The sequence below is a fragment of the Larus michahellis genome, chromosome 2 (genome assembly GCF_964199755.1).
Source record: "Larus michahellis chromosome 2, bLarMic1.1, whole genome shotgun sequence".
Classification (NCBI taxonomy): Eukaryota; Metazoa; Chordata; class Aves; order Charadriiformes; family Laridae; genus Larus; species Larus michahellis.
The window spans coordinates 31,870,567-31,895,645 of NC_133897.1; the positions used below are offsets into that span (position 1 = coordinate 31,870,567).

General features: G+C 39.5%; 1 protein-coding gene across 4 annotated transcripts in view; it reads right to left on the reverse strand.

Annotated features, from left to right (window-relative positions):
• Positions 1-762: 762 nt before the first annotated feature.
• ETV1 (ETS variant transcription factor 1) overlaps positions 763-25,079 on the reverse strand; it is a 67,789-nt gene continuing 43,472 nt past the window's right edge. For all 4 annotated transcript variants that reach the window (XM_074574773.1, XM_074574774.1, XM_074574775.1 and 1 more), the window contains 5 exons: positions 15,243-15,311; positions 12,762-12,830; positions 9,780-9,949; positions 5,890-5,991; positions 763-3,283 (listed from right to left, as the gene is read on the reverse strand). In XM_074574773.1, coding sequence (XP_074430874.1) covers positions 3,062-3,283; positions 5,890-5,991; positions 9,780-9,949; positions 12,762-12,830; positions 15,243-15,311 — 632 coding nt within the window. In that variant the 3' untranslated portion in view covers positions 763-3,061. The remainder of the gene's footprint in view (positions 3,284-5,889; positions 5,992-9,779; positions 9,950-12,761; positions 12,831-15,242; positions 15,312-25,079) is intronic.

Genomic DNA, 25,079 nt, shown 5'->3' on the forward strand with positions numbered 1-25,079 from the left:
TTTCTCTCCAGTTGTGGTACAGCTTGAAAACAAAGCCAAAAAAAAAAAAAACAAAAAAAACCAACCCCGACCAACCAACCAAAAACGCAGCACCCTCACCCCAGCCCCCGACACCCCACATTCAAATTCAGTAGGGTATTAAAACGCCCTGGGAAAATGTTGTAAGTGTTCCTAGTTGGAATCAATCTTTCTCTAAATTTACATAGACCATCCCCCATCTCTTTTGTCAGTCAAATATGATGTTTGGGCAACCGAAACCCTGGCTATAATTCATATAGGAATTGTACATACTCCTCACTTTTTTTTTTCTTTTTTTTTTTTGGTTCCATTTTGCAGGAAGCTATTCTAGGCACTAAGAAGAGATCATCATCTCCTCTTCTAAAACAAGAACCTTACTGCAGGGGCCTCTCCAGTCCAAATGGTTAGGAATCCAATACACAACAATCTTGCAGAAATCAGCTGCCAGATTTATTATTCTACCTGAAAACCCCAAACAAAGAAAAAAAAAAACCCAAACAAACAAAAAAGTGGAATAAAAACAGACTTTAAATAAACCTCTTAGGTACATTTTAAAAAGGGTTAATCAGTTCAGTGAAAGACTTTTATATCTTCTGCTGAGAGATCATGTAATGTTGGTCTGATTGCTTGTTTTGTTCAGTGAGTCACTACCGTATACATATATATATATATTTCTTCTTAAATATTACACATTTGATGCATTTTTTTCATTTTTTTTCTTTTTCCTTTTTTTTTCCTTTTTTTGTCCAACCCCTTTCCCAAATATCCACATCCTGCCACAGGCAAGAGGCGCTCCGTGCTGACATTAAAGAACCAAAACCAATCCAAGGACTTTTCATCAAAGCATGTTTCATTTGAACCTTATTTTCAATGGAAATCACATTTTTTTTAAACAATCTTACTCAACCTTTTCCCTTTCCTTTTTGCTAATTCTGCAGTTTTAGACTTCTGATTCTGGGTTGATCACCGAAAATTTAAGTGCCATTGAGACTTATGGATGACAGAATTAGGTGACATATTAAGGCATATATACACTCCCATAAAATATGTTGTCTTATGGATCTGAGTAAATTAAATACCTGCCCAAATGTTTTTTTATGCACCTGTGGTTTCTAGTGACCACTACACTTCTTTACTTTTGATTAATTGCATATTAAAATATTCATAGCTTAACTAGTGTCTTAACTGACAGAGGATGGAAAATTAACCCACCACCTAGGATTGTCTTTGAAATTCATCCATTGTGATGAAAATTATTCTTGTTGTTTTATGGTTATGCACTCGTTTTCCTCCCACTTCTTGGGAATATAGGAAAGTGAGGCACCCCATGTAACACCCATATAAATTTCACTGGGCAAAAAAAGAAATCCAGATCTTACCCCCTCTCCCTCCCTTCAAACTAGGAAATATTATATTTCAGAAAAGGTGCTCATAAATATTTTAAACTTTTGAGGTTTTGTCAGGGCTTTTTTTTTTTTTTCCATTTTACATACAGAGCAGTATGTGCAGCTTGTGTTCAAGATTACCCCTCTCAAAAAATAAAACGATTTGAAAAAGTAACAACAACAAATAAAATCCCTCAAAAAAACCCCTCTTCCGAGCATATCTGATCACATTTACATTTAGTGTCCAAAACAAGTTGATTGGTAACATCAGTGCCAGCACTACAACGTCATACAGCGACTTCATGGTATTCTTTGACAGTTCGTCTAAGTCTCCGTTCCACCGAAAATTACAAAAGGTTCTGCAGAGCTTTCCTTAGCAAGCTGAAGCTTACTAGTCATTTGTGGATGCGCATAAAAGCTGCTTATAGCACAGCTATGGCGTAAGCTATTTTCTAAGCAATAAATGGTTCAAGTCATCTATTTTGTCCTGAAATGCTACCTGTAGTTACAGCATTGCTTATAAATGGTCATAGTAAATTCAGCATCAAAGAGAATATTACAGAAAAAGACAGCAGCAGAAGCATTAGCATTATCTAGTATTTATATATGTTATCAACATAACACAGCAGTAAAAGGTTTAAATGCATATTAATGGGTACCGTGTCTAAAAATTACTAAAGTACCTATTTAGTGTATTGGATATTTTTCTCAAGGAGTGCTTGCTGTGTCTAAACAGCATAATTAGATATGTGACTTAGTACAGTTAATTCCTATTGATTAAATAACTTATTTATGTACCAAAGGAAATGGAAGGACACAAAATGTTTTCTCCCTCCCGATCATGATCCTGTATTTAATGCTGACATGATCGTCAGAAAGCCTACCACATATAGTTACTGCCCTCAAATGGATCTTGAAAGGTCTGAGCCGTGGCATGGGACATACGTGTATAGCAACGTGGTACCAGATATGCTACGCGGCTCGCAGTCTGAAGTCAGGGATTTTGCTGCTTGGTCACTGTACTTATGGCCACTCTGTCATTAAACAGAATTTTTTTTTTGAGGCCGTATCAAAAAAAAAAAAAAAAAATTAAAAAAAAAGAAAGAACTCTCAAGATATCTGGTTGTTTTCAGAGGCAAGGTGCAAGGTCTGCCACTGCAAGCTTCTAAATTAAATGCTGTGGTATACGCTTTGCTTCTCTTTTATAACTGCAGAAAGACAATTAAGAATGGCAAGAAAAAAAATGCCCTAGGCATGCTGTGCTGATATCATCATCAAGTGGTTATTTTGCACAATGAGAATTAACTGTACTATGGATACCCAGAGAAAATGTACAATATCTTATGCTGATATGAAACAAACCAGACATGATATAGCTTTTTTTGTACTTAAAACCTGTATGTTCCCTTCCCAAACTTAAGTAAAAAGCAAACCCACCCTTTTGCTCCTGTTACACAGAATAACGTTTAGGTTCCAACCCTCCCCTTTCAAATAAAGTGCGCTGTCCATGGCAGACCATTGGAGTAATGCAACAGGAAAAGCCCCTTTTAGTGTACTATTTAAAAAACAAACTGAAGTCGAGTCAGCTTTCCTCTGGGTCTTGTGAAAGAGGAGAAGCCTAAGGGAGGGGGAAAACACCCCCTTCACTGTCACTGTTGTTAATAGACATAGCCTTCGTTATAGGGGTGGGTGTTGCAGCAGCCACCGTCCTGCATGTAGACCATGCTCTCATCAAAGTGGGACAGAGGTACAGTGTCCTCCTCGTTGATGTGGCGCTCCATGTCAGTCTTCAGTAAGGGGCGCTGGTTGTCTGGAAAAGCCATGGAGAAAAGCGCTTCAGGGTCGCAAACAAACTTGTAGACGTATCTCTCTCCAGCCACCTTAGGACAACAGAAGGGACAAAAAGGTGCAACGTAAGGCCGTGTGGTTTTGCAAGTCCGAGTTCAACAGTCTCGAGAAGAACTCACCTTTGTTGCGCAATTAATAACGCAGAACTGCTAAGGCAATGACCTAGCAAAGACAACAGAGATCTGCAGAAGCAGACTGTGCGGAACGCTCTCGGTTTTGCCACACGTGATATCCTGTTGGAAGATGGACTAGGTATTCTACTTCCAAACTTTTGTTTGCGATTGTTTCCTATACTTAACCACAAATGGAACTGTTCTTACTGGAAAATGTAAACAAATTGTCACTACAGTGGCAAAATAAAATTACTAAGTCCAACACGCTGTGTGCGACGTGGAAAAAAGAATCACGTTGCATGATAGAGATCTGAATTTCACTTTAGGTAGATTGATTCATACTTAAGTATAAAAGCACTTAGTTATAGTGCATGCTGATTGTACAGCGACAGCGTAAGCAAATACGTAGGCTAATATGTACTTAGCAATTGCTCATGCAAAGTTGGAACATTTGGATTTGCTTATGGAGGGGCAATTTGTCCAAAGATCCTATAGTTTTCCCTTATTCAGAAACAGCACTAACTGTCTGTGCTTCATCTTCCTAAAAGCTGAAGAATGATAAAAGCAATACAGAATTATTGTTTGGTTGTTTGTTTTTTTAAAAAAAAAAAAGGTCAATACGGTGTCTTCTCAAGCACCTTATTTAAGGAAATTCGTTAAAAAATATCAACCATGTTGCATGCTCACAGTTTATTAAAAGTATTTTAAAATAAAGAACATATTGTCTGGTTCTTGCAACTCCAGGTAGCACGGTATTGGAAGCGAGCGAATGAAGGTGGCAAAAGTGTTGCAAACTTAACTCTATTCTTACGGGTGCAAAACAGTCTGAAGCACCTCCTTAAATTTTCAGCTTATTTATTGTACAAATAATGTAAAGCTTTGGTAGAGGTTACATCTGCAGTAGAATTTTTTTCATCAAATTAATGTCGGCAAGTTTGACAGACTGAAGGCTGCATTCAGAAACTGGGCATTTGCATAACCTTCTATCACTGCTCAACTTAAAGCAAAAGGGGAAAAATGTGTGTACAAACCTTGCAGCAAAGAAACCTACTATGAATCTACAACCACCATTAGTTTTTAAACGTACACTAACTGGCCAGATAGGGTGATTGCAGGGCAAACCTCAAACATTGCTATGTCAGAAAAACAAGCATCCAAACTAGCTTTTAAAATGTGTGTTAAATACATTCTTATAGATAATAAAGTAGCAGTTTAAGAGGTAGCAAGCTAGCTGTCAGAAGCACTTGTAAACTTTCCAAATGAAATGGATGTGTGGGTTGGGCAGCTTTATCAGCCTTACGGTATTCCCGTCCCCACCTTTTCAACTTGTTTCACTCTCTTTGCTACTTATTCTTGCCTCTGCACTGCCTTTGAATTGTGCTGGCACAATTGCCTGTGCAGCTGAGCTGCAACCTGCAACGAGGACTTCCTCTGCCTGGAGGAGTGGCAAAATCAAGCATTTCTCCTTCTCCCCAGCTGGATCCAGTCTCCAGTCCACGTTACAAAGACTCAATGCACAGTTATGTGACACACAGAAATGGATGAGACATTGTGCTGCTGAAATACCATAAGCCAATACCAGCCCAGACTGTTGTCCAGGTTGACTCCTGGAGAGTGAAAAGGAGAACACTGCAACGATCCCATAATCAAAGCAAGAGAACTTGTAACAGGCAACTCCAAACTGAGACTTCACAAAGCCTACTGGCAAAGTCGCCCAGTAACTTGAGCCAAGAGCATTGTTTCCATTCATGGAATTGGCAAATGGCAGGTTTAAACGTGTTTAAGTCACCAGAGGTCACAAAACTAATGTAAAAAGACATGGAACAAGTTTTACAGCACAAGGTGTTCATTATGATCTTTGATCACACCTGCCAGTTTTTATAGATGCAGCAGACGGGTCTCTCCTATTCATTTCTCAATCTACGTAGTACTACATAGCAAGATTTAAAAACATACACGTAAATCAGCAAGCTACAGTGGAAGGACGGGTTGGATGCTATCAGCAAGACCAGACTGTTACATATAAATTATTGTTAAATATTTCTCATAGTTCAGCCTATTATAAAATATTAAATTCCACTTAAAAATGGTATTCTTACAACACTATTGGTAAAATATTAAAGTATTTGGTATGTTAATAGGTATCATTTTTCTCCCCTATCTTGCACATACCAAAGAACCCAAGTGCTGTGCAGCTAATTTAGATCTGCAAAACATTTTTCATGCCGTACTCTACTGTTTGCCTTTCCCAGGTGCCAGGAAGCTCTTTTGGATATTTTTGAATGTTACCTCTTTCCCTATAATCATGATGTGCATTGTGTGAACTAAAACCACAGACATTTTTTACATAGAAAAAAAAAATATCTTGATGCATACACTGAACCTCATAGGTGAAAAAGCTTTGTGTTTGCCTAAGTAGATGAAAAACCTACCTAAGCAATGCAGTTACAAGTACTCCTCATAAACTGACTTACGGATTAACATGCAACGCTCTAGTGAAATTTAATACAAAATCAGCTACTCACCTTTTGCATGATTCCCTTTTCATAATAATAGCGAAGTGATCGGCTAAGTTTATCATAGTTCATAGCTGGCCTATTTTTCTGAATCCCCCAGCGACGTGCCACCTGCCACAAAAAAATGGATTAGCATTGATTTGTTAAATGCATTTAACAAGCAGATCTTATCATCAGATACTTTATTTGGGGATGGGGGAGGGGAAACCCTGCAGGTGCAATGAATAAACACAAGAGAAAAGGTTGCCATGACCTGAATTTCCCATGTACTACTAGGATTTTTAATTGGACGCACAGTCATCCATTAAACTTGAAGCAGACTTACTTATTTGCAAATGTGGTGGAAGGCTGGGAAGTTTTTTGTTTGTTTTTAATAAATAAAACCAATAAAAAATAAGTAAAACCAATGAAAGATGATACACACAAAAAAAATATTTATCAAGTTCCACCAGAAAACTTTCGTGAAAGATGAAAACTTTTCTTTAGTTTGATACTGTGGATAATTGTACTGTTCCTGTGTTTTCCATGCTGTCAGAACACTAAGTTATATTAAACACACATGCATACACACTTAGTTCATGAACTAATACAGACTGTACTTGGAATGACAGAGATGTTGAGATTATTAGCAGACACGAGTCAAAAGCCAACTCCCAGTCTTAAATATTACTTCAGCAAAGACAATGAATTACCAGAGCAGGCAGGGTAATTGCTTGGAAGAACTATATGGTAGCATGAAAAATGGGACAGAAATGTCATCGTTGCAGTTGTATAATTTCCCTTAAAAAATAATAATAAAAAGGGAGTTGCAAGCAACTCGTGAAGCCGTTCCATAGAGAACAATATGCCTTCTGCTCTGACTTATGATTTCTACTTGCCTTTACGCTTCCTGTTTTATTGCCAAAGGTAGTTCTGGACAAAGAGACCTTTTGTTTAAAGAACTTAACTGCTTATTCTGCACCTGAAATTATAATCGGCTGTTGGTGACATTTCAATTACTGGCTGTACAAATGACTATCATGTCACCAGAGGGGAAAAAAGTCAGAGCTGATGAACTCTTTAAAGCACGTTTTATAAAAATGTTTGAGAGGTGCATATGCATACAGCTCCAGAAAAAGGAGAGAGTAGCCAAGCGGCTTCTCTGCACACAGCTCTACCAAACTTTCCCATAGGTGTCTGGAGCCTTTTGATGCAAACCATAGACGACACGCAGCGCTGAGAATCGAAGGGGACTAAATAACAAAAGCAAAATCCATGACTTTGATCTCCATCTGGACAATAATTTTTAAAATTTCTTTTGAAAGCATTATTTCCTTTCAGCAGTGCAGCTTTTCAGGCTCATGTAAATTATCATGGCTCTGCTAACTTCAGCTATGTTATAGCTGTATTGAAACATACCTCCAATCATGTCAATTTATTCCAGCTGTAGATTTGGCCTAGATGTGTAACCTTGATTCGCCTATTCATCTTTGTAACACATGCCTACATCACTCCTTGTTTATTCCTGCCAAGTTTTTTCCTGCATTAATCAGAGTCCTAAAAGTCCCCAGCATAACAGGCTTGCATAATAAATAAATGCACAGCAAAGATAACTACAACAAAATAATGGTTGAGAATATGCTGTATCGTGTGGTATTTCGACGTTCCTAAATAAGCAAGCAGGTTCAGAAGTAGTCTTGGTAAGCAAGTCTTCCTACCCCTGAGCTGCACAGCATTTATTAAGTCTTGCTGTGTGGAAGGGATTCCGGCTTCTAGCCTTCCAACCCACCTTCCTGCTGAAGGCTGATGTCCCTGTGACAAGACAGCAGAAACAGATCTACGCCCAGTTCTTAGCTTCCACAGTTCACAGTTATCTACTTTCTGAATGAACTGTGGTGCTCAAGGAGCTGATACATATTCATTTTTGTTGTCACCCTTTCTACAAGGGCATAAACCTCCAGAAAGGGATGGGATGGAAAGGTCATGTCATTGACAACCTATCCTGCCACAGCTGAACCAACAAGCTCTTTGACTTCCCTTCAATTTACACTTGGCAACCAACAGAAGTGTGCAACTTCCCATAGGCTATTCTTATTTTAATCGACAGTTTCTGTCAGATCCATGGCATTCATATGAAAACAACTTAGGCTCCTTTGTACTCCCTAAGAGCACACAGGAGTGAGACAAGTTTCAAGTAGCCTGTCTCCTCCAGATCTTGGATGCAGTGCTGCTCAAAAACACAAAGCAACTGCTACAAAGTCAGACAAGCAGATGATCTGGTTAACTTAAATCAGAATATCCAGTTCTTCAGGGAATTACACAATAAGGAAATCTTAGGGGTTTGTTTTTCTGCTTTCCCTTCCTTAGCTAATAAAAGCTACAAAGTTTTTGCACCATCTGCTGGGAACCATTTTGCAATAAATCTCTTTAATCTTTAAAAACTTTGGACATACCTTAAAGACAAGACAAAACTACAAGGGTAAACAATACTGAGACTGGGGCAGCAGGTAAAATTAGGTATCTCATTCACCAAAATCAAACAAAAGCCTTTCCAAAGATTTCACTTTGTCCTGGGACAGATCACACAACTACGAAGTCCGTGTAGCCCGCTAAGGCTGCAGACTTGCGATCAAAGTTTTGGTATATCTAATCGACTAAGACTGTTCTGTGATCAAATCCTCAGATGCACAATGCCAGGATCTGCCACGGTGACCATCACTAGCGTGTGGACTAGTGAGAGCCAGCACACGGGTCCTTGCAGCAACCTGCCCCCTCAGCCAGACCAAGTCAGGAAGGAAAAGGACATCAGTCCTGTCGCCACCCCCAACTACTCAATCATCCCCCTTAGGGCTGTTGGCACATGATGTAACTTAAATGCAAGAAAGCCTTCAGACTGCTTATGCCAGCAGATGGATGGCAAACGGCAGAAATAGCTGGTGGAAGGCAGAAGCAGCCTTACACCCCCGAATGTTCCCACTCAGCTCTAACTCAGAGGGGAACCTGACGGGGAAAATTCGCTGCGGTCTCCTCTATTATCCAACCCTGTCCAAGGGGCAGAAACAGTAAACAGAATGATACTGCTTTTTGACAACCCTAATCAAATCATCTACATCAGTATTACAATAAAATTCACACACACCAAATTTTCCAACAGTTTCCATGGCTGTTTAGAACACAGGATAGATTATTTAATGCTACCTAGTCCAAAAAAGTTTACATAATAAAATGTTCCATTTATTCCTGTTAATCACACAAGTGAATTAAGTCACGGTTCAGCAAATGTTCATGAATACAAGTAATTTTATCTACCCCCCGAGTCCTTCATGGTTCAGGAGAGACATGCATGAGTGTTTGCAAGCCTAGGATCTAAACGTGCACTAAACAATCTAACAATACAGATAAGAAGCAACACTGAAGAAGACTCTAAAAAGAGGGGGGGTTATATCATCTTGATGGGATTTTACTACCTAACAATCTTAACCTTGCCCTTTGCCCTCTGTCCCCTTTGCCCTTGCCGACTTGGGGTCTTTCCAGACTAAAAGTTCCAAGTTCCCACATCTCTACACTGAAGAATCTTTCGTGTTGGAAGACTATTCAGGGACAAGTTTTCAAACGATTTTGGAACACACCTTTATCCATGAAGCGGTTCTGAAAAATCTGGGCCCCACAACTACTGCCGGCTATTTTGTAACTCTAGCACTTGCAATATTTTTATTATTTTCTAATAATAGGGATTAGGAATCAACTCTATGCTTAACCACACCTCTGTCCTAACTGAAGCACTTCCCTTGCCAGTCCTTTCTGTCACCCTTCTAAAGTGCTACCAAAACAAAATATTGAAGGAAAGCAAGCCTAAATCCAAAGGAGCGCTATTAAATTTGCAGGACAGGATGTCAGGGCACGCTGTCTGTCTAACCCACCTCCTCCGGCTCAATCAGCTTGAATTCCATGCCTCGGCCAGTCCACGCTATGAAGTGAGAGTTTGATGGGTCATCAAGAAGAGCTACCAAGAACTGCCACAGCTGAAGCGAGCCTCGTCGCTGATACGTGGGTCCCTCACGGTACATGCCTGGCTCCTGTTTGACGTCGCCTGCACAGAATAGCAACAATGTTAGATGAGTAATGCACAAAAAGCATCATCACTCCATTTGTCAGATAAACCGGCAAAGCACTCGTTAGGGTTAAGAAAACAGAGGGAGAGAATTCTTACTACCCAGCCACCCACAAATGCAACATTCCCCTGTCTGCTGTTGATTGTAAACATTCTTACAATAACATATTCATATACTAAAAGGTACCTAAATTCAGTCATGATTTATGGAAGCCTCCCTAAGCCTATCCCCATTTACTTTTGATCCATGCAAATCTCGCTTGCAAACCATTTTGCAATATCCTCTATCTGAAAGAGCATGAACTATTTTTGTAAGCAACCCTGATGTCTGAAGAACTGCGTTTGTGTACTATACTTTGCACAAGCCCCAGTTTTGGAAATGTAATGTATGCTTCATAAAGCTGCAAAACCCTATCGAGTGAAACTTCTTTTGCATGCAAATGCGTCTAAGAAAAATTTGACAAAGTATTTGACTTGGACTTAAACAGCATGTACTTTATGTATAGGTATGCAAATCCTGCAGATATGCGAGTTCCTCTGTGGCATATTGGACTTACATATAAGCACATATTACTTTTACTCATATCTACATATTAGATTAGTATTCCCCCTGAAAAGCACTAAGTTAATTTTTCTAAAATTTCACGTCCAGAGGAAGCTTTTAAAAAACAACAACAATAATATTCTGCTAGCTGTTCCACAAACTGCCAATGGAAAACCATCCTGCTACATCCATACCGTGTCTCTGTTGTTTTTTAAATCATATTCATACTAAACAACTTCATGCAAACAACAACAGCTGAAAGGTCTGATGCTGAAGCAGAGAATATTTTTTTCTGCACGCAATGACGGCAATCCTTGATATGCTGGTAAAACTCATTTCAACTACCAGAACAGCAATACCCTCCAATAAACAGTGTGACCTGTTTAATACAGAAAGGCAGGACTTTACATTCAACCACAACGTTAGGATGCTCTGACGGCCATTACAGAACAGCTCCATGTAGCGAAAGAAAGAATAATAATATTAAAAATGGAGCACTTCCTTTCGTAATTGGGAAAGAAAATTGAGTCAATAGCTGTGGAAAACAAATAAATCAACACAAGGCTTTGTGGTTTATGTGAGGTTCAAGTTGCAGCCCTGAAAGGCCTTCTTTTTCAAGGCCAGGATTTTTCTTTTAGCGATAGCTGAGCGATGCACAAATAGCAAGTGCACTATTACAGAGGATCAGATAGATCCTTTGCCTGTGTCGATCTTTGATTTCAAATGGAGCAGCTGAGAATCTACTTCTGAAACATCAAGACTAGACTTGGGCTTATCCCACTTTTGCTTTACTGACCAAAACATGATGACACATCTGCTATTTCTTCCTCAAAAGTCATAACACTACAAGTATAAACACACCTATTTGTATCACAACATCAGTCTTCTAGAGCACAAGGTGTTCCCTCAATGGACAGTCATAGAAGCCAGCAGCAGACTACTTGCTTTGCAAGCACACAAGTATTTCCAAACGTTTATTTCTTTTACTTTATTTCTATTTATTTTCCATTTTCATTCCCTTCCCTGTACAAAACCCAAACGAAAAGAAAAAGGATTTTTGAGAAAGACATAGACAAAAACTACTCCTGAGGAGTTTTAACTTCTTGTAATAGAGGGTCTCATCCTATTCCCATAAAAGTAAATATGAATTTGACACTGGTACTGAAAACAGATCAGGTCCACACTTATTTTTTGGGGGAAGAAAAACACCTGACAGTCTCCTGTTCTTCAGCAAATGCAACAAATGCTGCTAGCCACGCGGTAGTTTTATAATCCATATAAGTGATTCTCAGGTGTAAACACACAAAGTAAAGCAGGAGAAAAACCCCAAGAGTTCTCCAGCTCTACTTTTGGCTATGATCAGAGACCTGTTTGGGAGTTTATCAGAAAGTATCTAATCCTTCCTGCTAAAAAAAAAAAGCAAGCTGGACACACATACACTAACACAAAGAAGCCACTCTAGCAAATTTAAGTAATTGGTCTCCAAATTACTTCCCAAAGTTGCAGACTAACAGTCACAGGCAAGAAATACTGAGCCCATCTACTTTGTCTATAATGAAATAAATCTGAAATCAACTGAGTTACACCAGGAAACTGATTTTACATCAGAGTAACTGAGGATAATTTGGGCCATTTATTTTAATTGACCTCAGAATCCCTCTTTTAAAAAAAAAACTCTGTTGTAATGGGTAGTGTTGTGAAAAGATCATTGATTTGTTATCAATCCCACTGAAAAATAAACCATTAGTACAATGCTTAACCTAGTGAAAATACATGGACACAAACACAAAAATGCCCTATACACTCACTCTCCACAATTCATCACTTCACAGACAGCGAGACAAGAGGCTTAATCCTCAGTAAAACCAAAGCTGCTGCTTTCTCCACTGTTTCATTAATTATAAGAATAGCTTTCATTAAATCTCAAACAACAAGCGGTATGTGATCATCAGTGCAATGGAAATCCTCCTATTACTTCTCAACAGTACAGAAACTGAGCTCCTCTGCCACAACTCTGGATACAGCATCTTCTGCTGGCAAAAGTCGAACGACATCCTATTGAAAGGGAGACTTTGGTTTCAAGAGACAAAGGTCAGCTTTGGTTGGGCGCACCGCAAATGGTGTGTTAAGGAATCCTAAATCGGAACGTTACCGAGCTTTTTTGATCAGCAACAGAGAAAAGTCCCTTATCTCTCCCTTTTTCATCTCCCCACACAAGAAAAAGAGAGAGAGATGTGTCATACGTACCATCAAACTTCTCTGGAACAACGCAAGTGTCATCATAAAACTGCCTAGGTCCCTTTTCATACATGCAGCCTGTAAGTTAAAAAGAGAGAGGTGTTTATATAAAAGATGCATGGAGAAAGAAGAGATCATAGGCTTAATGCCAGAGGGAACACTAAGTCATAGAGGAATCAGATTAATATCCCACATCCTTTACACACCGCCCAATCGCAACATTTTGGCCTCAGTACAGGGGTGTTTAATTAATGCGTGCATTCCCAAAAGACAGTTAATCTCCACCTGCAAAAATGAAAAAAGCACCCATTTTTCTTTATGATTTATTCCAAAATGTTTGTCTCATTTCCTGTTTGAGCTAGCGTGGCTTTGACTTTTAACATTAGCTCCTGAGGGTCTTCTCCCCGCGAGACTAAAAAAGTCCTAACTCAGTATTTCCTCCTCACCCTCACAGAAGTCACCCCCACCCCCGATGTTTCTTCCAATTAAGGTCATTCTGTAAAATTTAATTTTTGTCGTTAAAAGACACTCTCTGCAACCCTGCATTCTTTCTAGCACTCTCTTCCATACACGCTCCTATTTTCAGTATTATTTTAATGTCTTGCTTAACCAGAACCGTATTGCGTGCCAGTATCAGCCTCACCGGTGCTACTCAGCAAGACAAAACATCTCCTCCTCCCCTGGCTCCCTCTGACCCTCCTTTTGACTGTGCAAATATTACAGAAGGCCTTTTTGCCATACGGTTGCAATGTTTGGTTGGGCTGGTTTCCTACTGCGAAGCCGGGGAGGAGGAGGCCCATCTCCAAATCATTTTTTCCAATATACTGTTTCCCGGTTCCATAGGCCTGGTCTACATTCAGCATATTAAAAACACATTTTGTTTAATCTGCCCAGATTACCAAACAATTTAAATTGCTTTGTGTGACTGCCCTGTCCTGCCCGTTATTTACCACTCTGCCTACCTCTGTGCCATAAAGTTATCTATTAACTTTGTTCCATATCTGTACTGAAAATGTTGAATAGCAACACTCCTGATATCAATTCCTACAGAATTATAATAGAAACAATCCATTCTGAGATGATTGCCCAGTGACAGCAACTTTTAGATCTGTCAGTTGGCCAGGTCTTAATGTATTTAATGTGTACTTTATTGATACTGCTTTGTGCTAACTTCTTAATCAGAATGTAATGCAGTGGCAAATTGAATGCCATAAAAAGTCTAACTATACGATACAAGTATCTTTATCAATCAAACTTTTAATCTCGGCAAAGAACAGAATCAGATTTGACATGACCTTTATTCCACAAAACCATATTGACTGATTTCCAAATACAGAAAACAAATATTTATCGAACAACACTGCTTTTTTTACATCATTCATAACAATTTTACCATCTCCAGGTACTTATGAGTGCATAACATGGCTAAGATTTTTTTTTCCCTATCTGTGCTGTGATTAAAACTCGAATCTGTTGACCTTAGCCCTGCAGTTTGTGGATTTTTCCCTGATGTCTTTCACCTCCCTTATCAAGGTTCTATACTTCATATAATTTCATATACCAAGACTGTTATAAATTTCCATCTCTGTTTCACCCTCCTTGTTAAACACTACCTTTTATTTCTACTTTCTGCCTTTATTCCACCCAGAAGCAGTTGGGCTTTTAGCCAGATTTGTTATCTTTCCAGTTGTGTCTTTTCACTAGTGAATGAAGTCTTACTAGAGGGCTTTGATTCATACATCTGTCTGAATTCTTATGAATCTCAAAACCAATTTTCCTCATGTTTGTGAAATTTGCCCTTGGAAGAAAAACAAATAAACCCTAAACAAACAAAAAAATCATATATTGAAAGAAAGATACACCAAAGCAGAAGAGTGGAGGGTACAACCTCTCTTTCAGTGGTCTTTTTTCCTTCGTTCTGTTGGCCTTCTTATTTTTAACACATATAAAGTGCTTTTACTCAGAATTATTAATTTTGACAATGATCTAAGCTCTGCCCTACCGAAGTCACTGAAAGTTTTGGTACGTGTCACGTGGCTACACAATTTGGGCCCAAGCAGCACCAAAACATTGCAAAAATCGTAACAGAAGGAAAAGCCAAAAACCTTCACTGATTTTAAAGTATAAAATGTATTACTTAACAGTTAACTGAGCCTGTCACACCAATAGCCTGGAAAATATCACTTGAGCAGAATGGGTGAAATGGACAGATTTTTAAGCGCCTCTTCCTTTCAACTGCTAGAGGCCTTGAAAAGCAGAATGAGTAAATTAATCATAAAATTGATTCTTATCCTGATCAACCTGTGGCACTAAAAGAAGCTACAGAAAAAAAAAAAAATCAGCGCATCAGAAACTCAAAACTGGGAAGGGTAAGAAAGATGATGCAAGTCTTCCCAGCAGCAGAGTTAAACCAGTAAACCCAAATCCCTCCAGGCTTTTTAATTTTTTACGTTTCTCTCACACAAAAGCGATACATAATAGAAAACTTAACTTCTGTTCTGTTTGGGTGAGCCAGGAAGCCTTCTTGCCTCATGTAAATGGAATGGCAGCTAGGCACTTCTGAAAGGAGAAGATGACAACGCTAAGTCAAAAGACCGTCTGGAATTAAAAGTGTGCAGGTTATCAATGAGACAGGCTAGAGGCAGAAAAGCAACAGAAAGGATGCAAGTTACAGCGAGGGGGAACCCGTCAACACACAGTTAGCATTTCAGAGCAGCACGCACAAGGCATGGCGGAGGAGAAAATCATTCTGGGAGGATCACAGATCCCACCTAACATAGGCACTTGAACTCAAATCCTTATTGTAGTCAGCTTTGCTAAAAGCTGACTCCCATGACAGTTACACTCTGGACCATTCACAGACCAAAAAATCCACACAGAACAGTAAGAATTGTATATCTATCTTTGTAATTAACGCGATATCTATCTTCGTAACTAATGCGACCTAACATTTTTAATCAATTACACAGAAAAGCCTGCCAATCACACTGGAGACTTAGAAACTCTACATTAATACGAGGAATGTTAGAGTGAATTTAGGTAGGATATTGCTTTTTTAGACTCTGGTTAAGGATTTGAAGGGTTAATGAATTTTTCTGCAATTGCTAAGGATTTAATTTAGGAATTCAAATGCATCGATTTCACCCTCCACCTGCCCACCCCCTAACCAAACAAAGAATTCCCCTCAAAAGAAAAAAAAAATAAATTACTGCACACATTCTAAGTAATACAGACATTTATTTGCCATTCCCCGCCTCTACTCAAACCTGCAAGAAAAATGAGAAAAAACAAAAAGAACTAATGAAAATGGTGTTCTTTAAATGCCTTTCTATTTTTCCCCCATGTCTTGCACTGTCCCCAGGTAGCCACATCCTGTGCACAGGGACTTGCAAACAGAAACACACCATAAATGTTTGCCCTTCTAGACCATGTTTAACCCACTTCTTGGATATCAAAAGCCTTGCTTAACAAAGTCTATTTGATCTTGTGATAAACTCCTACCCCAAGCAATGCAATCTGTTACCAGTAACTTGTAACTCTTTAAGAGATGCAAACAGGGGTCGAAAGAGCAGACATTATTTTTCCAACACTGCCTACAGACTCTTTCAGACCGTGATTCCAAATTTCACTGTTCACTGACTAGCGATGAGTATCAAAGATCTGGCAGGATAAGAAAATGAGGTTTTACACTGACTTCACAAAACAAGTGAAACACAGGGCAGTAATAATAAGTTTCCTCTAACAGTCCATGGCCTCTCTTGCACATCTGTGCCTAACTCTTCATTACCTCCTCCTCTCGATGAAATGCTCAGTGCCTGCCTGCTCAGGCCTCGGGAATCTCTAATGTCTCAGGCAGCTACTCCAAGCAACCACAGGAATCGGTGATTCAGTGGTCACCCGAGTCAAGTATAGCTTTGTAGACTAGAAGTCAAGGCTACAAGTAGTGGTTCACCTGCAAGGAATCACTCATGTTACCAAGTAGACTGAATTTTAAGGAGAATGGAAAAAACTACGTAAAAAAAAGAGGAAGTTGGAGAACTGAAACAGATGCTATTTTCTATTTTAGGTAAAAATTCACTAGTATTGGCAGCAAAACCCTTTTTGACTCATGAACTCCACTCTTGCAAAGTGATACAGCAGAGTATACAGAATAAAGAATTATGCACGCATCCAAGAAGTCGTGTTCTTAGCCAATTTGGGGTTTCATCTCCCATGCTCCTAAGTCAATTATAATTAACATCTGGAGTCTTTTTAAGGCGAGCATTGTTTGTACCAACATTACTTAATCTTCTGGTTAGCTTGTGCTTAAACAGTCCACAGAGGACCGAAAAATACAGCAAGGAAGAGTTTATTTCTCGTAAAGTAACTAGAGTCTTGTTATCCTAAAGTGCTATCAGTTAATTTATGACTATCAGAGTGGGTCAGACTCTAATCAAATTGTAGAAACATTTCCAAAGTGATTATTCAATCAAATGACTAACATGGTTAATTAGGAGCCATAAACATTGCTCTGAAGTTCATCAAAGTAATGACTTGCCCAGAAAAATTACTGCTAATTAAATTGCCTGCTGCTTTCATTTCTACCTTATCTAATAAAAAGTCCAACCAATGAAATTTAGCATTGCAGTTTTAAATTGTACTAAATGCTTGAGTAAGACCCAGAAGTATTTTTACTAGCTAAGCGGAGCTACTTCAAAAGAAAACATTTTAGTGCAGAAATTACAGAGCAATTATATGTTTTTTTCTCCTTAAAGCATTGTTTCAAGGCAACAAATAAGACGGAATTAGGCATAAAATACTTCCAGGGCAGGATACAAGTGTCTGAGGTGACTGATTCTATATCACCTTTTAGCAATTTTTAGTCTTTGAAGAAAGATGAGCCTGGATTTAGGACACACAACAAGCTTATTTCAGACTTTTAATGAAGTAATTCACATTGTAAAGCTACGTCATCTCAAGAACAGCAGAGTCCCTTTAAAAAAAAAAAACTAACTAAAAATATGGAGACAAAAAAAATAATTTATCTTTTCTTATTAATTTGGAATACTTAGGGGTTATTCTTCATTGCTCCTCTTGCTTACAGCAACATAGCAGTCATCTTAAAACAATGAATATGGCCTATCATGTTGGTTTGAAACCATTTTTCCGCAGTAGGTGTTATTTTAAAATTGCGTGTAATCTAGACACCACAGAAATGCCTTCTCAACTGGGAACGTCACAGAGAAAAATACTGGAAATAAGCCCCGCTGTGCCTTAATCAAAATACATCAAAGCAGAAAAGCCCAAACAGACTTCCTCAGGACAAGAAAAATCTGCTACTGAATTTAACAGGCACAGGTTCTAGGTTTCATTATTGAATAAGATGCTTGAGTGGTCCCTTGGTAAGGAAGTATTTCATATTAATTACCACATCAGAATTTAAAGGCTTAGGTTGTCTCAGCCCTGTATAACTCAGAGAGGGTAAGGAATCCTTAAATCCTCTTTTCTGATTATTTTTCAGAAATAAGGACCAGGTTTCAGACCCACAATCACACCCTGCGTAGAAATAAACAGAATTTCAGCCCACATCCCTAGCCAGACGAGACACGGGGAAGACAAAGCTTCTGCAGGCAACGGGATGAAGTGGCTGTCTTCTCCTGAATGAAGCAGAGCAAAGCAGGAACTGGAAACCTGAACCAGGATTTATTCTTCAGCCATTCCTCTGGTTCTGACCTTACATAGCCTTCCTAACTAAGGACACGTTGTTGTATTACACTCTAACTCTGAATTACTTTTTAGTTCACTTTATCAACACCATCTGAACGTTTGCAGGCCCAGGGCACTGCCCACGTGCATGTGACAAAGCACAGTGCAATACAGAGGTATTGCATTACATACGTGCACGTGCAGAGAGAGAGATGGGAGACTAAGGCTTAGAAGGTGCGTACAATCTGAAACAGGGTGGGTGAAGAAGTTGAGCTACCTGTGTGGCAGCTCAGGTGAACAGTACGGTGTACTAGTGAGTGGCTGACTTAGACACCAAGCCTGCTCACAAGTCATAGAATCATGGAATCATAAGAATCATTTAGGTTGGAAAAGACCTTTCAGATTATCACATCCAACCTAACACTGCCAGAAACACCACTAAACCATGTCCCTAAGCACCACATCTACACATCTTTTAAATACCTCCAGGGATGGTGGCTCAACCACTTCCCGGGGCAGCCTGTTCCAATGCTTGACAACTCTTTTGGTGAAGAAATTTTTCCCAATATCCATCCTAAACCTCCCCTGGCGCAACTTGAGGCTATTTCCTCTTGTGCTATCGCTTGCTACTTGGGAGAAGAGACCAACACCCACCTTGCTACAACCTCCTTCCAGGCAGCTGTAGAGAGTGATAAGGTCTCCCCTCAGACTCCTTCTCTCCAAAATAGAAAATAACCCCAGTTCTCTCAGCCTGCTCCTCATAAGACCTGTGCTCTAGACCCTTCACCAGCTTTGTTGCTCTTCTTTGGATGTGCTCCAGCACCTCAATGTCTTTCTTGTAGTGAAGGGCTCAAAACTGAGCACAGTATTCGAGGTGTGGCCTCACCAGGGCCAAGTACATGGGGACAATCACTACCCTAGTCCTGTTGGCCACACTATTTCTGATACAGCCCAGGATGCTGTTGGCTTTCTTGGCCACCTGGGCACACTGCTGGCTCATATTTAGTTGGCTGTCGACCAACACCCCCAGGTCCTTTTCTGCCAGGCAGCTCTACAGCCACTTTTCCCCAAGCCTGTAGCATCGCATGGGGCTGTTGTGATCCAAGTGCAGGATCCGGCGCTTGGCCTTGTGGAACCTCATACCATTGGCCTCGGCCCATCGATCCAGTCACTCACATTCATCTCGAAGTCACTCAAAGTCATCACACATCAACTCACACGTGAAACTTGTCTCCTTCCTCACAGGCATAAAATAAAGTGATGACACTAAAACTAGAACATTCTTACTGTTTGCCTGCCTACTTCTCTGGCTTACACTTTATTACCAACTAAGTCATATTAAAAACAGAAGCAGTTCCCAGTGGATACAGTCCTGTAATTTAACTTACACCACCATCTCCTCAATTGTCCTTTTGGTCTGAAAAGTAATTACATGGGTTTGGCTCCTATTTCAGCAATTCAGAGTTGGTACATCTATACAAACAGACTTTCACGTGCTGTGCCACTTTTCTTCTCATAGGCAAGAAATACAATGCATACAGATTCTTTCCCTTTGTGCTACTGGGCACAAAAGGACATGCACGAGCCCCTCGGGTAGCTGGGACCAACCAGCTCGCAGGGGCCACTCACAGACATCAGCCTGTCCCTGTGGTACACACATGGCGAGTATGACGGTCCTCCATGCCATGTCTTACACGGCTTCACCAAGTACTTCCTCGCGCAACACAAGCGTTTCTCTGGTACACAGAGAGGTGGCTGGTGCAGTGGCAGAGATTTTCACCAAGTGCAGGGACAAAATAAAACGTTTAAAATAAAATGTTCAAGCTAGAACACATCATACTTTTGGCCTCACACTTAGTAACATCACAATTACACAGCAAGTAACTTTTCTGCTCATGGGTTTCCAAGAGCACTGACAAACTGTTCCAACGGAGCGCTTCACCCACCGCTGAAATGCATTTAGCCTCCTGGTGGAAAGCAGCTGTTTACCAACACTGAGAAGCTCTGACCAGCTCAAGCGGGAATACTGAAATCACTGGCAAATGGACAGGGCTTTGTAGGTAAGAAGGGCAATTCTTCAAACTAGATCGCAACAGGTGGCTAAGGTGGCACCAGGCATCACTAAGAAAAATCCTTGATCTGTGTTTTGCAGGGAGAAGCACTAAATGATTATTTTTAATTATGAAACCTATGATATTTTAAATGTGCAAAACACATTTAGATTAAAACTCGTATGTATCTCCAAAAAGATAAATTCAGGTAAAAATATGAGGACTAATGACAATCTCCCAATACAGGAATTGCTTGAGCACGTTTCACAACTCAAATGCTGGTGGATCAGGTTTTAGTTCAACCACCTTTACAAGCACTATCCCCTTCAGAAGCTATGTAATTACAACACAGTCCAACAAATTGTTAAAATCCTGGCAATACAAAAGTCAGCGTTATTTTTTCATTAGCACGTTCAGCATGAAAAATGTAGGTGCACTGAAGTTACATGGGTGAAAATAGAGTCACTAAAAATCAACCTAAAAATTAAGTCTTCTTTTCCCAAATCATTATGCAGTTTAAAAACATTCAGAATGTAAGGTTTCGTTCTTCATTTTGTCCGTCACTAGCCTTCCTACCAGCAATTAGGAAAAATAAAAATTCTACAAGTATGTGCACTCGTACATACATATACATTCCCTTCTAAAAATAGCTAATTAAAATCTGTTAAGTTTAATTTCTTACATCTCACTTGACAAAAACATAACAGAGAACTAGATTTGGCCCCACCAGCTCACGTCTAAGTGGAATTATTACACTCATACAGAAAGAAAACCTTAAGCAAACAGCTTCCTTTCCACAACTTTGGTTTTTAGATCTATGACAACATCTAATGCATTTTCTGAGACCAGATGTCAACAGCCTGTCTAGGCAATGTGTAACTTTTTATACAGCAGAACAGGAAAACAAAGGCTCATACATTCAGCTCTGAATTGAAATTCCACATGGAGTTGATCTTTCGAGCATGCTTTAAAATCATGTATTTGCTTTTATTAACCTCAGTAACTGTAAAATGTATTTTAAACACCGCTTTCCTTTGAATTCAACAAAAGACAGCAGTATTTTCTCTCTCCTTTTGTTGGTAATCTTGCTGCAAAAAAATGTCTGTGTTGCTTTTTCCCCTCCCGCCCCATCCCCTGCCTGTAAAAATCGAAGCTGGACAAACACTGCACGGCTGAAGTGACATATTTGAATGGAATTCAGACCAACCAGTTCCTGTTTATGTTTCTGATTTGAGAATGTAGCCTTCTCATTCACTATACATTAGAAACACACCAAGGCCATAAATGGTGTCAGGTTACAGGCAGGCAGGGCCAAGGAGCATTAATCATTACTTTAAGGCAACTGGCAAAAGCAGCAGCTGAGGGAACACTACACCCTTCAGCTCCGCATAAATGGACATTCCAGGGTTTGGCGTGTGTGGGTTGGTTCCCCCCCCGCCACCAGCCCCGGCTTTTTTTTTTTTTTTTTTTTTTTTTTTTCCCCCTTCAGCATCCATTTTATGAATGAAACTTCAGGCTGCACAGAGTCCATTCATATAAAAGCTATGCTCACAGGGCTCCGTCTCTCGGGATCAATCGGTCTTGGGTAAGGCTGATGTGATTGGTTTAAGGCAGGCTTCAGCCTTCCATTACTGATTTAAAATGCAGCCTGTGTCCATTTGACCTGCGTTAATGCACAAAGAGTAAATCCAGACCGTGCTCTCAATCCTCAAATCAAATCATTAGCCAGTGCCACTTACTGTAACTGTAGATTTAGAGGATATTTATCCATTTCTTTGAAAAACAGGGACTGCAGGACAATTTTTCAGATCATATTGTCTGCTTGGAAAGAAAAAAAATAGACGTGTGGTCTCCTGTCTATAAGCTCACGTTAACTTGGTATTCAGGTTTTCCTTTGTTCATGAAGATAATATTAGAAAATAAATTCTATTCTAACTGCAGATTTCTTTCGGACAGAATTAGTGAATAGAGGAAATCAGCTAGATGGGAAGCAAGTGAAAAGTTAAAATCCTGCCTTTCATAGTAATCTTCTGAAGTCCAGGTTTCCCAAGTTTCCCCCTCGGATGCTATTATTTTCTACTGTCATACTATCCCACAGCAGATTTGTGTTTATGCGTTTTAAAAGCAAGTACAAAGTGCAGCATAGCTTAACTACTGAACAAAATCCATGCTCACTCACTGAAGCAACACAGCAAAGACAAGCTCCTGAAACAAGAGGGTGAAATATTTTAAACCACAGAACTGAGACTCGGGAAAACTGCAAAACCAAAAACAAGGAGGGGAGACTTCTTAAAACCTACTGAACTCTAGAGGAAACCTGTACCCTTTGTCCCCTCCTGCCTTTATGCCAGCCGGATTTTCAGTGAGAAGAATTGTAGTGCTGCATAAAATAATTTCTTTAAGGCCATAAGCAGATGCAGTTTTGAGATGCGTGTACTGAAGCACCATATCCAGGAAAAGCACAGAGTCAGTTCCATTTCACAGGGCATTTTATAAAACTACATTCAAAAATACTGCAAGTATCTGCAGCCTGACCAAAGGGGAAAAAAAAAAAAGGAAAGAAAAAAGAAAACCTTGGGAGAATTTGAGGAAAAGATTAAGCAGCTGGAGGATTTATGAAGCAAGATCTCAACAACGAGTCACACAGACAGCCTAAGAGTATACATGCAAACTGTCTGCAGAGATTTAGAGGTGGTACGTTAATACCAAGGAATTGTTTAGGATGAGCCAAAGAGGTGTAGCTATGAGCAAGGGAATGCAACTGATCAAAGGGAAAATTTAGGCTTATGATCAAGAAATATTTCTTAACTGCGAAGTCTATTAGTCTGTGAAATAATCTTCCAGGAGAATAATTGAAGTAATAGTACTTAGCACTCATACAGCGCTTTACGTTTTCAAAGCACTGTACAAAAATTAGCCAATATAATTAAAGACAGTAGTAGAAGCACTGTGAGTTGTGTTATTTTAAATGCTGCACTGGTCAAAGCACTAGAGAATATCCTGTAAAAAGCAAACCTGTACCGACTCTGACTGACAGCTAGGATTTCCTTTTTTCCTTCATACTAGCATCTCCAAAGGTCTAAACTTCACCTCCAAGAAATACAATAGAATATCCAACTCTTGTTTAAAAAAGGAAAGGTGGGGTGAGAGGGGAGCTGTTCTGCAAAATCCCAAATTTAAGGACATGTCAGCTGATCTCTAGGGAAGAATGTGCCACTAGGGATCATCTTCCACGTTAATTTGTCTTGGTTTGCTTTTCAAAAAACACCACATCAGGTATTTGAAAGGACTCCTGCTTTTTCTTCTGTTCCCAGTTATTGGGTAAATACACATTTACAACATGGATGGTGGAATGCTAACAACATCCTATACCTGTGAGAGCAAATGCAGGAGGTTAAGAAGTGTCATAATTACAACTTCCTAGGCAACCTTGACACAACTCCTCTGTTACAAATTAATTATGATACAAGCTTTTGCCTCTGCACTCTCGTCTCTTGAGTGCGCAGGTCAAAACTGTTTAGGGGAGGGAGAACATGCAGTAAACAGCGTTGCAGGTGGAGCCCCCGTCCCATTTGTTGCAGAGGCTGGAAGTGGTGTACTTAATGAGGCAGAACATTTCAAGAAAGGAAAAAGATGACTTCAAGATTAATAAGCTGAATGGTCAAATTTAGGCCCCAAAGCAGCCCATTCCAGCTCCAATGAAGTTTTCCAAAGTAGTCACATCGTTTCTGCCAGATTTTTCATATTATGCATTTCTTATTTTTGCAGTGCTTACACAGGGACCCTAATCTGATCTTCATGTACTTCCTTGCCTAGAAATGCAAAAGAAGTCCCTAGGAGCCAAGCTTTGAACATACGTGATCCATAATGTTCTTTAAAAACTACCCAGTCCTAACTGGGTACCCAAAATAAGGAGGTGTATACATCTGATGTGTCTCTCCATCTCCACTAATCTCTCTTAACAGAGGGGCAGTTCCTCATCCCTTCTAACTTGCCACTAAGGCACAAAGTATTGCTTGTGAGGCCTCAGGAATTAAAAGGATGAGCAACACAAAAAGCAAGATATGGAGGCTAATAATTCTGTCTGGATAGTTCATTCTTTAAGTGCTGTGACTAGTATCTTGGAAGAAAACTTTGGAAGTGACAGAATCCAAATTTTCTAAAGTCCATTCAAGCATACTAATCATGAGGCTACTGCCCTGAAACATAACTGTGAGAACAGCCCTGATAATGCCTCTAAACTGCTCAAGAAAGACTAAATCTATCTAGATTTCAACAGATTAATTCCTGGCAATCAGTAGTAAGTACACGCAAGCAACAATTCATCCTCTGCTTAACTCTTAACACCACTGTGTGACAAATTCCAAAGTTCCCAGTCAAAGACATGGTCACAGAAGAGTTTTCAAACCAGAGTAACTATTTCAATTTGGCAAAACAGAATATGAGATTTAAACTTAACAACAATTTAAGACATTACTTTAAAACTAGACTTTAAATATTGATACATGCACAGCTAGAATCGTACCTTAGTAAATTTGCAAATACACTACATTAGGCAGATAGGATCAAAGCTGCAAAGATCCTGCTTCAA